At 56.8% G+C, this 14000-nt stretch overlaps 1 protein-coding gene across 2 annotated transcripts in view; it reads left to right on the top strand.

Moving 5' to 3' along the window:
* The first annotated feature begins 6921 nt into the window (after nucleotides 1-6921).
* MN1 (MN1 proto-oncogene, transcriptional regulator) overlaps nucleotides 6922-14000 on the top strand; it is an 84497-nt gene continuing 77418 nt past the window's right edge. Inside the window, exon 1 of one of the 2 annotated variants that reach the window (XM_077187672.1) lies at nucleotides 6922-10776. In XM_077187672.1, the coding sequence (XP_077043787.1) occupies nucleotides 7344-10776 (3433 nt within the window). In that variant the 5' untranslated portion in view covers nucleotides 6922-7343. The remainder of the gene's footprint in view (nucleotides 10777-14000) is intronic. The other variant, XM_054645934.2, reaches the window with a different exon arrangement.

The following is a 14000-nucleotide window of genomic DNA, read 5'->3' as shown; positions in this document are numbered from 1 at the left end:
AGACATTTTATTCCTGGGAGCCTCCTCTCCTCCTTGATGCCTGCTGTGGGCAGAGCTCAGTGTGCAAACCCTACCACAAAGAGAGCTCTGGCATGCACAGTAGTTTTAAAGATTATGGTGATAATGTGTCAAGCCCAGGTTTTGGAGGCAGATTTTCAATTACTTCCACCTGAGGCATCACCTGCACGAGGACCTTAATGAGAGTTATGTGAAATCCTGTGCTGCTGTCCCTGTCTCCTCAGCAGAGGCTGTTTGAGGTCCCAGCCCCTGGCAGCAGAGCCAGGAGGGTGCCTGGTGTGAGGGGAGGTGATTTCTTTGCAGTTCACCTGAAGACAGAGTCTGGAGGTATTTCTGCCACTGCCCTGTGCTGTTTTTTGCTGGTATGCTGGTGCTGGTTCTGATACTTGTAGTCATTTTGTTCTGGTGCTCTTTCCCCACTTTTGCTACTTATGCTGTATTTTTTAAAAACCTCTCAGCAGGCACCAGCACAGCCCCAGATGTGCTGCTGTTACCCTTTAGGGACAATATCTGCTGTCCATGCTTCAGAGCAGCCTTGGATTTCTTATTGCTATAAGCACAGGAAGCTCTAATTTAATTTAAAAACTTTATTCCTCAGGTTGGAGACATGTTTCTTTCCTGAACCCCATCTACCTTTATTCTTTAATTTTTCTCTCTAAAATTACATGGCTTTCTGGTTTAGAATTGCATATCCAAGACACACAAGAAATTTGAGGTATTTGTTGAACCTGAACTATAGAGCTTCTCCAATCCCAGCTAAAATCTTGATATGCTTATTTACCAAATTTCTGTTTTATAAGCTTGGCTTTAGCACCCTCTAGAACAACACCTAATGGTGTTGCTCCTTTTGCAAAAGGCTCTGTCTCCCTTGTTTCTCACACAGTCCAAGGTAAATTAAAGGAGTGTGATTATCAGGACTTCTGAAAAACCCAGTAGTCACTGGCTGAACTATACCATAAAAAGAACTGAGCTACACCAACATGGGAAGTCCCTAAAAAAGGCTGGGAGCAAAATGACCATAATTGAAATCTGAAAGCAGCAACTTCATAAAGAAGTAAGCGAAGAGGCGGCTCTTTGTAAATGATGATCTAAAAAGTGTTCTGGGTTGTGAGACCTCATTTCAAATGTATTCATTAAATAATATTTGAATCATTTAACAGTTTGAACTCTACTGCACTGCTAATATCTTCAGGGGATTTTTTTTTCTCCAGTAACAAAGGTGCCTTTGTTCCCGCTCAGTGCTCGGGCTGTGCCTTGGATATTAGTTGGAAACCTGATCACCCAATATCACTCCGAGGCTGCGAGTACAATGTGAGTCGTCTGCAACCCGGATTAAATCAGGCCCTTTGTACAGATGCTGAGGGGCCGTGCTGGTGGAGGAGCGGTGGTTGTGGGCAGCAGGAGATCGTTAACCCTTTGTGCCTCTGGCGGGGACATGGGAGGTTTGGGCGAGGCTTCGGCGAGGGCCAGGGGCAGCCGGGCCAGCTGTGAGGAGCAGCCAATAGTGCTGGATAATTCCTGCTGGAAAGCAAATCATTCTTTAGGCAGGGCAGGTGAATTCATGCTGCTGGACCGGGTGCTTGCTGCCTTGGGATGCCTCTCCCCCTGCAGTGTGTGGGCAGGAGCACTTGATTTAAATTGGAAAAGTCAGGACTGTGAGCCAAGGTTGACCAGTGGCTCAGGAACGCACGTTGTGCTGTTAAATCTTATGAAGTAACACGATAAATAACAAACACAGGAGCAGCTTTATTTGCCTGCTGGTTTGAGTTCTGGGCCCTGTGGACTCGAGCATCAGTCACCCCAGGATGTGCAGTGTGCTCTCCAGGAGGTCAGGGGCCGAAGGCAGGGAGCCCTGGAGCCAGCGTGTCCCCAGCCCTGATGGAATGGGAAGGATGGCAGCGGTCACAGGGCACCAAGGAATGCAGGGGATGCTCAGAGACACAGCCCTGGGGGAGGCTCTCCAGGAGCAGCCAGCCTGGTCCCCAGGGATGGGGGTGACCTCCTGAGAACCAATGACTTCCAAACCCACACCAGTGGCCTCACTGTGCCCTGCACTGTCCGGGCAGGACGGGACCGCGGTGTGTGACATCCCAGGGGATGGCAGGAGAATGGGGAGAGGAACCACCAAGGCAAGGGCTCTCCTGATGCTAATACTTAGGGGAAGTTAAGTCATCAGGACTTTATAAAACACCCTCTGGCTCTCTCCTTCCACAGTAATTCAATTTATAAGATGATGAAAAATGAATTAACTTTGGTGGTTTTCTGGCATCACCCACAGTGAGCCAGACTTTCCAGATGCTCAAAAATTGTTCTTGCTCCACCACACTTGTATAAATTCCCACCTGGTTCAAGTTTAGGAAAACAGCAGAACAAAGTTGGTCACACAAACTCCCACCATGAAACTCTGTATGGATAAACACGGTTATCCATACAGAGAGGTGCCATTTTGTTATTTATGCTTCACTGAGCTATTTTAGGAAACATAAAACTTTTGCTTTTCCTGCAAACTAATTCACTACTTCTGTCTATTTCTGTTGTGATATATATATATATATATATATATATATATATATATATATATATATATTTTGTTTGTTTGTTTGTTTTTAATATCCCCTTCCCAATACCTGATCCTACATGTGTGTTTTAGGGATGGGAATTTGAAGAGGAAAAATAAAGCCCAAGACTTGTGCTATGGACTGGAAAAATTGCTTTAGGGTTTCCTATGTTTTTACTTACACACACTCTCAGTGTTGTATGATTTTAGCACTATCCTGTTTTTCGGTCATCCAAATTATATGTTCAATCAAAACATATTTTTGGTGTTCATTATATATACACCAAAGTGCCCTGTGTGCTGCAAAAGTTTTCACCTAATGGGATAAAGGGCACCCAATATATCAAATTGGTTAAAAAAAAGTGTTTGCAACAATGGAAAACTCTACTGATATTGTGAAAATATCATGATCCACACTGAGGCACCTGTGGAACCCAAACAGGAAAGATAAACAGCTTAAGGTTGTAGCCATGTAAAGGAACTAAAACAAATTGAACCAACCTTGCAGAAGAACCAAACAGGAAAATCCCTGTGAAGGGCTAAGTTCTGAAATTGCTGTCTACCCCTATGGGAAATGACTGAGGTGGTTTTAGTCCCTTAACTCTGTTTATTCAGCTATGCATTTTTAAAAATGGGAAGCAGTCAAGTGTCTTGAAGGGATTTGGTTCAGTCTTTTTAGAAACCACATTGTTGGTAAAACTAAGCATGAAATTTTTACACCGGCAAGGTGAACTTCCCAGAAACTGAATGCAAATCAGGTTTCGCAGATGAAATTGTCTTTAATCTCAATTACAAACCATGTCACCTCCAGACACTCAAGCAGGGAAGGAAAAGGAGTGGCAGAGGTCAGATCACTGGGAGTGCCTACATGTCTCTTTGTAGCTGGAGCCTCCCAGCTCAGCAGTGTGACCGTGCTGGCAGCAAATCCCTGTGAGGCACCATGTGCAGGGAAGGTCTGCCTGCTCTGGGCACAGCTGGGCCTTGGGACCTGTCCAGAACAGAGCCCTTCCATACCCCAAACCCTTCTGTTCTCAGGAGCTTGAGCAGATGCACACAGACAGACAGACACATCCCCTGTGGAGTGATGCCCTCCCTCGGGAGCTGGCTCTGCACTCCCTGCACTCACAAGCTCGTGTAATCATTTTACACATTTTCCTCCTGCATCCGTCCCACCACCACCTGCGCTGTAGTTTGAGAGACAGGACATACAATAGTTTCCCTAAACTGTTCCAGGCAGAAATGCTGAAAACTTCCCTGAAAATGTCAGCTGCCAGATTTGGAGACCTGTCCTTCAAAATATTACAATTCCTTTCACCGAACATCCCTGCTAGGAAAGGAAATCCCTGCCAGGAGAAACCCCTCAGCTCTTTAGTGCAGTGGCTGTTGGGAGCCTCAGCTCCAGGGACAGAGCCCATCATGGGGTGTGTGACACGGAGCAGGCGTTGGTGGCAGCACAGGGGACAAGGGAGTGGCTGCAAATGAAGTATCTGGAGCTGCACTGAAGACAGGACACCTTTGGAGAGCTGGGAGTGCAAACTGAGCTTGGGTTGGTTCCCTCCGTGTCAGGGTTTAAGAGGCTCTTGCTAAGGGCTGGCTGAGCTAAAGTGTCTTGAGCATATGGGCTTATTTTGTGCAGTTTCTGTGGTGGTTTCTTCGTTAGATTTTCAGTGGTAATGAGCCCACACAGTAGATTGCTGGAGGGAGAAAAAATCATTCTGAATAGGTTTGCTGAATAATTATGAACTGAGCTGAACTCTTACATTTGCTTACTAATTGTATGGTCCGTGATGTTTTATGTATGATGCATTCATTTTGTTAAAAAGGAATTTTTTTTCTTTTTTTTTTGCTGAGCAGCAACTTTTCTAAGTGCAAGTTAAACTGCCACAGTGGAAAGAGCTGGATTTAAGTCTGATGAATTGATGTTGTTTGAATTATTTTTTTAAACATCAGTCCCACTATTTGGTTTTCAGAGCTTGCAATATGAAACCCAAAATTGTGCTATTGTCTGGAGAGTTGAAATAAATGAATCCCCTCAACTTTGGATTTGGCAGGCACAATTACTATTGTTAATTTAGAAAATAATCCCCAGCAGCTACAACTATTTAAATAATGCCTTTCCTTGCTTCCCCCAAGATGACCAAAACCCCAAGAATGAAAGTAAAAATATGTTTTAGAAAATACACTTTTCACTGCTTGGTCTGATTGAGAGAGGTTTCCTTCTCCTTGGCTGGGGACTGTGACCCTTTGTGACACGGGTGACCCGACAGTGCTGGCCCCAGCCCAGGGCCATGCTCCCACCAGTGCTCCCAGCTCCGTGCTGGACCCCGGGAGCTGTGGGGCAGGTTGGCAACCCCAGAGCTCATCTCCGGTTAGAAATGGGCTGAGCCACCTTCCCACAAGCACACCACGGGACAGCAGAACACCCCGCAGCTGGTGTCCGACCTTGCCATTCCAACAGCTCGGTTTTTACTGTCAGAATACTTCGGCTGAGATTATTTCCATGTTTGCCATCGTCCAGCTATAGACACCATGTAGCTCCCACAGAAGGAGCGGTGCTGGGCGAGCTGGGCCAAGCCCTGGCTGGGGATGAGATTTCAGCAAAATTGACTCTTCCAGCGAGGCTGGGGTGGCTCTGGAGGGAGCGGGGCCGAGCCGCTGGTGCAGCGCACGGACTCGAGGTGCGGGGTGCAGCCCCGGGGCCGACGTCGCCGCTGGGCTAAGGCCGTTCCGTGCCCACGGCGAGGAGAGGCTCGGGAGGGAGCGGCGGCATCCCGGGGCTGCCGGCCCTGGGCCCCCAGAAAAGCGGCAGGACGGGCCGAGAAGGGAGAGGCGGCGGCGCCGGTGCCCCAAGACAAATCCGGGCATCCTCTCCCGGCGACTCCGCCCGACATCCCCCGCACCCAACCCTGCCCTTCCGCGGCCAGGAATGCGTGCGGGTCCCGGCCCGCCCCGTCCGGCCCAACTGCCCGCCGCCGGAGCGGATCGGGGACACGGACCCTGGGCCGGAGCGGGGGCTCTACGACCGCCGTCGGGGCGAAGGGGGGACGCAGGCACGAACCGGGGCACAGAGCGGGACCTCTCCGCCCGGCGGGGACACGGAGCGGGGACTCTCTGCCCGGCGGGTACACGAACCGGGGCATGGAGCGGGACTCTCCGCCCGGCGGGGCACTGAACGGAGCTCTCCGCCCGGCGGGGACACGGAGCGGGGCTCTCCGCCCGGCGGGGGTGCGGCGGGGCGCGGGCGGGCGCCAGGGGGCGCTGTGCCCGTTCGGAAGAGCCGCTCCGACGGCGCGCACGCAGGCGCAGAGGGGGCGCGACGGCGGCGGCGCTGGGGGAGCCCCGGGCGCGGGGCCGCCTCTGACCCGGAGCCGCGCCGGGTGCGGAGCCGGGGTGCGGGGCCCCGGCCGGTCCGGACCGGTGACCCCATGCAGGGACGCGGCGCAGGGGCCGGCGACTTCGAAGTCCCTCCCTCCGTTGCCGCCGTTCCCGTAGCGAGGAGCGAGACATCCCTTTCGTTCCTTTGTGCCGCGGTCGCGCCGCGCGTGCTGCGTTTTCCACCCCGGTGCCCGCCCCGCAGCTCGAGCCCCGCGCCCCCCTCTTCCCCCCCTTGTCACTTCGCTAAGTAATAATTTCCACGTCCAATTCCATTTCTTCGCCAGTTCTGAAATCTCCAGGCCATCAGCAAGGAGGATAGTTCACATGAAAACTAATTACACAAAATCAATATTTAATCACAGCGCAGCATCCTGATCCTGCAGAAAAAAATCCCGTTAAAACTCTCCTGCCATATACAAACAGTCTTCAGCCGCTTATTTATAGATCTCATTTTTTTTCGGTGGGAGCAATATTCATTACTATTTCTTTAAACTATCGACATGTGCATCCGCGAGCACCTGAAGCACCGTGTCCCGCCGGCGATCTGTGGGCTCCCTGGCCTGCTGGGTGTTTGTCCCTCCGGGGGAACGGGGTTGTGACTCTCCCCCCGCTGCCGCAGCGCCCGCTCCCAGCGAGGCTCCGAGCGGTGCCCGGCTCGGGGCGGGCCGGCGGGGCCGCTCCTGTTCCCCCGGCCTCGGGGCTGCCGGGCGGCTTTCGGCCCGGCGGGCAGTGGCTCCCCACACCCGCCACTTGGTGCCAGCTCCAGTGCCCCCCGCCCCGTTTCAGGACCCCGCTCCGGGACCCCGCGGTACCGCGCACCTCCCCGTCCGCCCGCGCTCCGTGCGCCGCGGGAGCAGCGGCGCCGCCGGGCACGGGGGGCGGTGCGGGGCGCGGTGCGGGCGGGGCACGGGGCCGGCGGCGGAGCCACCTTAACGGCAGCCCCGCCCCGGACCGCGGCGCTCATTGGCGCAGCCCCGATGGCTGAAATTCATCGCTGAAATGCAAAACTTGTTGCTGCTCCGCCAGCGCTGGGTGAGAGCGCGGCAGCGCGCGGGGAGCGCGGCGCAGCCCTCGCAGCGCCCGCCCGGCCCCGCGCCCCGGCCCCGCCGCCGCCGGAGCGCTGCGAGCCGCGGGAGCGCACGGCCGGCCGGCGATGCGGCGCGCAGCTCCCGGGCGCCGGAGCCTGTGAGCGGCGGCGCGCCGCCCCGTCGGCTCTCGGGCAGCAGCGAGCGGCGAGCGGCGGGGTGAGCGCGGGCGAGCGGCCGGTGCCGGCGGCGCGGCAGGATGTGAGCGGGGGCGGCCGAGTGGCGCGGAGCGGAGCAGCGGGGAGCGGCGGGCAGCGGGACGGCGGAGCGGCGCGGAGCAGCCATGCCCTGCTGAGGAGCCGCGCAGGATGTTCGGGCTGGAGCAGTTCGAGCCGCAGAACAGCGGCCGGAGCGGCGGGCAGGCGGAGCGGGGCTTCGGCCAGCCCGGACTGAGCATGAGCGCGCACTTCAAGGCGCCGGCCTTCCCCGGCGGCGGCCCAGCACCGGCGGACCCGGCCCTGGGAGCGCTGGGCGAGCCGCCCCTCCTGGGCATGAACATGAGCCTGGCCGGGGACGGCTACGGCTTCCCGGGCCGCGGCCCCGCCGAGCTGCACGGCGGCGGCATGCAGCCGCCCGTGCACGGCTTCTTCGGCGGACAGCAGCCGCACGGCGGCCCCGGCGGCGCCCCCCACCCGCACCAGCACCCCCCGCACTTCGGCGGCGGCTTCGGGCCCGACCCCGGCGCCTCCTGCGTGCACGGCGGGCGCCTTCTGGGCTACAGCGGTGCGCTGGGCGGGCAGACGGCGTTCGCCGACGGCTACGAGCACATGGCCGAGGGCCAGAGCGGCGAGGGCTTCGGGCAGCAGCGCCCCGGGACCTTGCCCGATTTCCAGCACCACGGCGCCGGCGCCGCCAGCCACGCCGTGCCGGCGCCCTGCCTGCCCCTCGACCAGTCCCCCAACCGCGCTGCCTCCTTCCACGGGCTGCCGGCGGCCGGCTCCTCCGAGCCCCACGGCCTGGAGCCGCGGCGGCTGCCGGCGCAGGGCGGCGTGGACTCGCTGGAATACAATTACCCTGGCGACGGCCCTGCCAGCCACTTCGAGCTGCCCGTCTTCTCCCCGTCGGAGCCTGAGGGGCAGCTGCCGCACTACGGCGGCGGGCGGCAGGTGCCGGCGGGCGGCAGCTTCGCGGGGGCGCCCGCCCTGCCCCGGGCGCCGGGCATGGCCGTGGCCAAGGCGCACCCGCCGCAGCAGCACGGCGTCTTCTTCGAGCGCTTCGGGGGGGCGCGGAAGATGTCGGCCAGTCTGGAGCCGGGGGCCAACGCCAGGCACCCGCTGATGCAGCAGCAGCAGCAGCCGCCACCACCACCGCAAGCACCGCAGCAGCCGCCGGGCTTGCTGGCCAGACAGAACTCCTGCCCGCCAGCCATCCCTAGGCAACAGCAAACAGAAGCCAACGCTCCCAACTCCAACCTGCAGGACAATGGGCCCATAATGCAGAACCAGCATGCACAGTTTGAATACCCTATTCACAGACTGGAGAACAGGAATATGCATCCCTACACCGACCCCGTGTTTAATATGCAGCACCCTCCTCCGCAACAGCCACCAAATCAAAGACTGCAGCACTTCGATGCCCCCTACGTGAGCGTCGCCAAGAGGCCGCGGTTTGACTTCCCCAACACTCCTGGCGTCGAGCGCTGTGCCTCCTGGGGCGGCGGCATGCACGGCCCGGCCATGGAGAGTCACCTTTCCCCGACGGCCTACCCTGGCCTGCCGGGCGAGTTCACCCCGCCGGCACCTGAGGCCTTTGGGGGCCCGTTGCCACACGGCGGCCCTGAGCACCCGGCACTGGCGCAGCGCCAGAACGCGGCCCTGGTGATGAAGCAGATGGCCTCGCGAAGCCAGCAGCGCCTGCGGCCGCCCAGTCTGCAGCAGCTGGGGCACCATGGTGAGGTGGGCGCACCCGGCAGCCTGCCCCCGCCAGCCTTCGAGCGGGAGGCTGGTGGCGGCCGCAGCTTCGATGCGCCGGCGCCGCACCTGGCCCCCGACAGCGCCTGGTTCGCAGGGCCACCGCCGCCCGGGGAGCTGCTGCCGAGGCGCTTGGCAGCGCCCGGGCTACCAGCCGAGGCAGCCCCCCACGAGCTGGGCCTGCAGCCGGGTGGCCCTGCCGTGCTCTTCCGGCCGGGTGCCAGTGGGCTGGGGCTGCAGGAGCCCTTGCGGATGGCAGGCGAGGGGCCAGCGCAGGCCCTGCCGTCGCCCGGCGTCCATCCGCCCTTCACACCCACGATGGGCGGCCTCTCGCAGCTGCAGTCGCCAGGCAGCGGCGTGGCACTGCCCAGTGCCCCTGCTGAGCGCCGTGGCCCCGCCGACTTCGCCGCTCAGCCTGGCTTCCCCTTTGGGGCGGCAGCGCGGCAGCCGGCGGCCCACGGGGCTGCACCTGCCCTCAGCGCCTCGCCAGGTGCTTACCCACCGCCCCCGCCCGAGTTTCCCCCGCCAGCCCCACCGCGGCCCGCTGCCAGCAAGCTGGGTGCCCTCTCGCTGGGCTCCTTCAGCAAGGCGGCCAGCAAGGACAATGTCTTCGGGCAGAGCTGCCTGGCTGCCCTCTCCACTGCCTGCCAAAACATGATCGCGAGTCTGGGCGCTCCCAACCTCAACGTCACCTTCAACAAGAAGAGCCCGGCCGAGGCCAAGCGCAAGCTCAGCCAGGCCGAGCCTGACCCGCCACCTGCTGCCCCGGACTACTTCCCAGCAGGCCCGCCAGTAGGTGGGGGTGGCACGGGCAAAGCAGCGGGCGCTGCCCCGCTGCTGCCTGCGGAGAGCAGCCTCTCGCCCGGCTACGCGCTGGAGCCGGTGGCCGGTGGCGAGGGGAAGGCGGGTGGCGGGCGGGGTCGGGGTCGCCGGAAACGGGACAGTGGGCACGTCAGCCCCGGCACGTTTTTTGAGAAGTTCTCAGCTGCCGAGGGCGGGGGAGCCGGTGTGAGCCCAGGGCAGCCGGCAGTGCCGGTGGCGGCGGGGGCCCCGCCGGGGGCTGCGGGCGCTGAGCGCGGCGGAGGCACCCCTCATGACAAGCCCCTGACCTCACCATCCTGGGGCAAGGGCAGTGAACTGTTGCTGGCGGAGCAGCCCGACCTGATGTCCTCCCTGGACAGCGGCATCCAGAGCGTGACCAAGTCGGACGGCAGCTCCCCGCACGTGGACTTTCCCGACGAGGTCAGCACCAGCTACGGCAACGAGGACGAGGTGTCCTCCAGCTCCGACAACGCCACCTCCAAGCCCACCCGTAGCCCGCTGCTGGGTGGTTCGCCCAAGCTGCCCCGTGGGGAGCACACACTTCTCAACGGACAGAAGCCCCTGGCCCTTGGCCTTCTCAGTACATCTACCTCGACCCCCGACAGCTACGGGCTCAGCACCACGGCGGGCGCTCACCCTGGCACGCCAAGCATGGAGCAGGTGCGGACCCCCACGAGCACCTCGGCCCAGGATGAGATCCACCCCCTGGAGATCCTGCAGGCACAGATCCAGCTCCAGCGGCAGCAGTTCAGCATCTCGGAAGACCAGCCCTTGGGGTTGAAGAGCAAGAAGGGGGAGTGTGCGGGGCAGAATGGGGACAGTGACCTGGGCAGCTGCTGCTCGGAGGGTGTCAAGGGCACCATGAGCACCATCGACCTGGACTCCCTGATGGCAGAGCACAACTCCACCTGGTACCTGCCTGGAGAGAAGGCCCTGATGGAGGGACAGGAGGAGGACAAGCCCATGGCGCCCTGGGAGAAGCCCAAGCCCCCGAACCCCAGCAAAGAAGGTATCAGATGTCCCACAGGGGTGCTGGCACAGGGGTAGGGGTGGTTGTGGGCTGCTTAGGGAAGGGGACATGGTGAGGCTGCAGCTCTGGTACTCTGGGCACACACTGGTTCCACCCCTGGTGGGTGCCAGGCACCTTCCCAGTCGGGCTGCAGGATGCTGGGATGCTGGGTGGCTCTGATGGGGGGAGCAGTGTCAGGGACAAAGTGCTTGCTGCCTGACTGGCCCAGGTGACAACTGCACCGTGGCATCTCTGCTGCCATCCCTGTCCCCATCATGCCTTCTAGAAAATGGGTAGATGGGGGTGCTGAGCAGAGGGGCTCCCAGTGAGCCTCACCTGAGCTCCTGGGCCTGGGATGCTGCAGAAGGGAGCTCCAGCCTGAGGTTCTGAGGAGGGGCTCCCACAGAGCCTGGTTCCAGCTTAACCTTCCAGACACTTTCCCAAAACTGTGACTGAGCTTTTCCCTAACGACAAAAACATGAAATTGGTGGTAGTTCTGCCCCTTCAGGTCCAGGTGCCCCCTGCTTGCATTTGGAGCCCACAGCAGTGTGATACTGAACTGAACGGCTTGTAACAAATTATTTTGATTTAACTGAAAGGCAGTTTAAAATAAGGCTCTGGGTCTGTTAGTGTAAAACTTGCTTAGTTGACAGATGTTTAATTTTGACATTAGTTGTCATTTTTGATCCTTCCTTGTGTCCAGAGGGCATCATAATTCCCCAGGCTTAGGAAAAAATATTTTAATGGAAAACTCTCCATTATAAAAGCTGTTTAAGATAAGGATGATTATAGATTCAATTGCTTTCTATTTTATCTTATCAAATCCCTATTTTACAACCTGCCTAGCTGTATGTGTGATTGTTACAATGGGTGCACATGCTGTACCTGCTATCTGAGGGGAAGCGGGTGGGTTTTGGTGTGCTAGAAATACATGTGTGCAGTTTACACAATATAAACTCATTATTTGTGTCTAGGAAAGGTGGTGTTTTGGCACTGCAGTGTAGTTTGAAATTGTTTTCATTATCTCTGGTAGTAGAAACTGACTTTTTGCAGCCCTTCACATTTAGTAATTTTGCTAAGAAAGTTGTTGGTGAAATTAGAAGGGAGCTGGTTAGGAAACTGGGCTGTTTCTTAACCTGGTTCTGGTTGGCTTTGCAGCTTTGGCTTTCTGAAGCATGAATCCTAGCCCCCACGGTTTGTCTCTTTGTTCATGTTTAATGCCCAGCGCAGGAGACTCTCATTTCGAGCAGAGTGTTTAGCATGCACGGCAGACCCGAGGAAGCCCATCAGCATTCTCCATGCTTCACCCAGGCAAGGACATAAATTGGTTTGTTTGGGGCCCTTCTTTTCCATTTTTAAATGGAGTTGCACACAGCATCCTTCCTGGCCCCTTCTCTTTTATTGTTTCTTGTACACAACATCTAGATCTGACTGGATCAATAGCTAGTTAGCACAAATCACAGTTCCTGTTACTTCTGCCTTGGCAGGCTCAAGCACATACATACGTTCTCTCACACCGCACGCACCCCGTTACGTGTGCACTTTCACACACACACAGATACACACATCTCACACCGTGCTGTGTTTAGAAATAGATTTTGAAAGAATAACTTCTTCTGTAGATCTTCACTTCCTGGATGAAAAAAAGAAATCCTGAGCAGCGATTTAATTTTGAATAGCACATTTATTAAAAGTGTAATTTGGTTTAAAATGATCTATATTTTGTGTGTGTGTGTGTCATATGGAGCGATGCTTCTGCAGCGTCTTTTAACAGCACTCCTCCAGTCACTTTGATCACAGCTATTCTTAGTAACAGCTAGTGAAAGAAGTAATTGCTTTCTGGTCGCGATAACCACAATGTTGGTGTTAAAACAGTTCATCACTTGGAAGGAAAACCATTTAATCAGTGTTCCTATATAAGGATATGTTTTAGTATTTCAGAGGCTTAACATAAAATAGCAAACCAGTTCCACAACAATGCAGAGGCGCTCGGGTTGGTTCATGCTTTAGTCACTTGAGGGATTTGAATGGGCTGGTTCCTCGGATGAGGAAATTTATACAGACTCACAGAGAATTTACTTTAACTGTTGTTAGAGATGATAAAGATACAACGGGTGAGACAAAACAGGCTGTTCACCTCGGTCAGTAGAAATAATTAAACTTAACATTGCCATACCCCTGAGTGTGTGAAACTGTGTTTAAGAAAAGGCTTCCTTTAGTCATGGGCTGAGATTTGAAACCTTCTCAGTCGGCTGGGATTTGCACTGTGGTGTTTGTTCCGGCAGAAACCCAGTGTCTGGGTGGATGCGCAGGCTCCAGACAGTGCTCCTCCGAATTCAGGCAGCTCCTCTGCGTTCCATGCTGGAAGGTGGGCACCGTTCTGGGGCTGGGGAGCATCAATGTGAGCAGCATTAGACCCGGGGTCCTTCCCAGTGGAGGCTTGTTGGGCCTTCTGATTTACACCTGCCGTGAGAGCGGCTGGGGATTTATTCCACTGTGGCACTGCTGCGATTGGCACCGGCGGCTCCTCAGGTGCGGGGAGGTGGAGGAAGGGGAGGTGGGTGCCGGGGGGCAGCTTCCCCTCGGTGCAATGCTGGGGGACTTTGTCCACTGCCTGCCACTCTCCAGGACCAGAGGGTCCGACTTCAGTGCTGGCCATGAAGGAACAGCAGACTCCCCAAAATACAGCAGGATCAGGAACTTCTCAAATACTCTGTTAGTGCGCAGGTTATGGGGGAAAACAACTTGAGTTGTTTTAATGGCTGCTCACATTCCTGGGAGCTCACCTTTTTTCCAATAACGGCATTAAAATGATTTGCTGATCTCCGGCACTTGTGTGAGCTGTGGGTCTGGAGGTTGCTGGGAGCAGACACCGGTGCTGTGAGGTGTGACACCTCCGGCGCTGGCCTGCCGCGAGCTCTGAGCGTGCGTTCGCGTTCCATTCCGGAATGTAGTGTTAGTAATGCTGCCTGGACATGGCTCTGCCCTGAAATGTGTTTTCTGTAAGTTTTCTCTGATGCATCACTTCTTGTACCAACATGTTTTATGTGAAGTAGCTGGTAGGTTTTGGGGTTTTTTCCCCTGAAAATGCTTTCTAGTATATCGTGTTTTCCTCTGCCTAGCAGCTTGAGCTGGGAGTGAGAGATAAATAAAACTGAGTCTAGAGGGGTCGTCTTGACTTCCAACACCACAGCTCTAGCTGACAAAGAATAACCAGTCCAAAT

This window comes from Agelaius phoeniceus, chromosome 18 (assembly GCF_051311805.1).
Source record: "Agelaius phoeniceus isolate bAgePho1 chromosome 18, bAgePho1.hap1, whole genome shotgun sequence".
NCBI lineage: Eukaryota > Metazoa > Chordata > Aves > Passeriformes > Icteridae > Agelaius > Agelaius phoeniceus.
The sequence above is the reverse complement of the archived record's forward strand: the minus strand, read 5'-3'. Positions and strand labels throughout refer to the sequence as shown.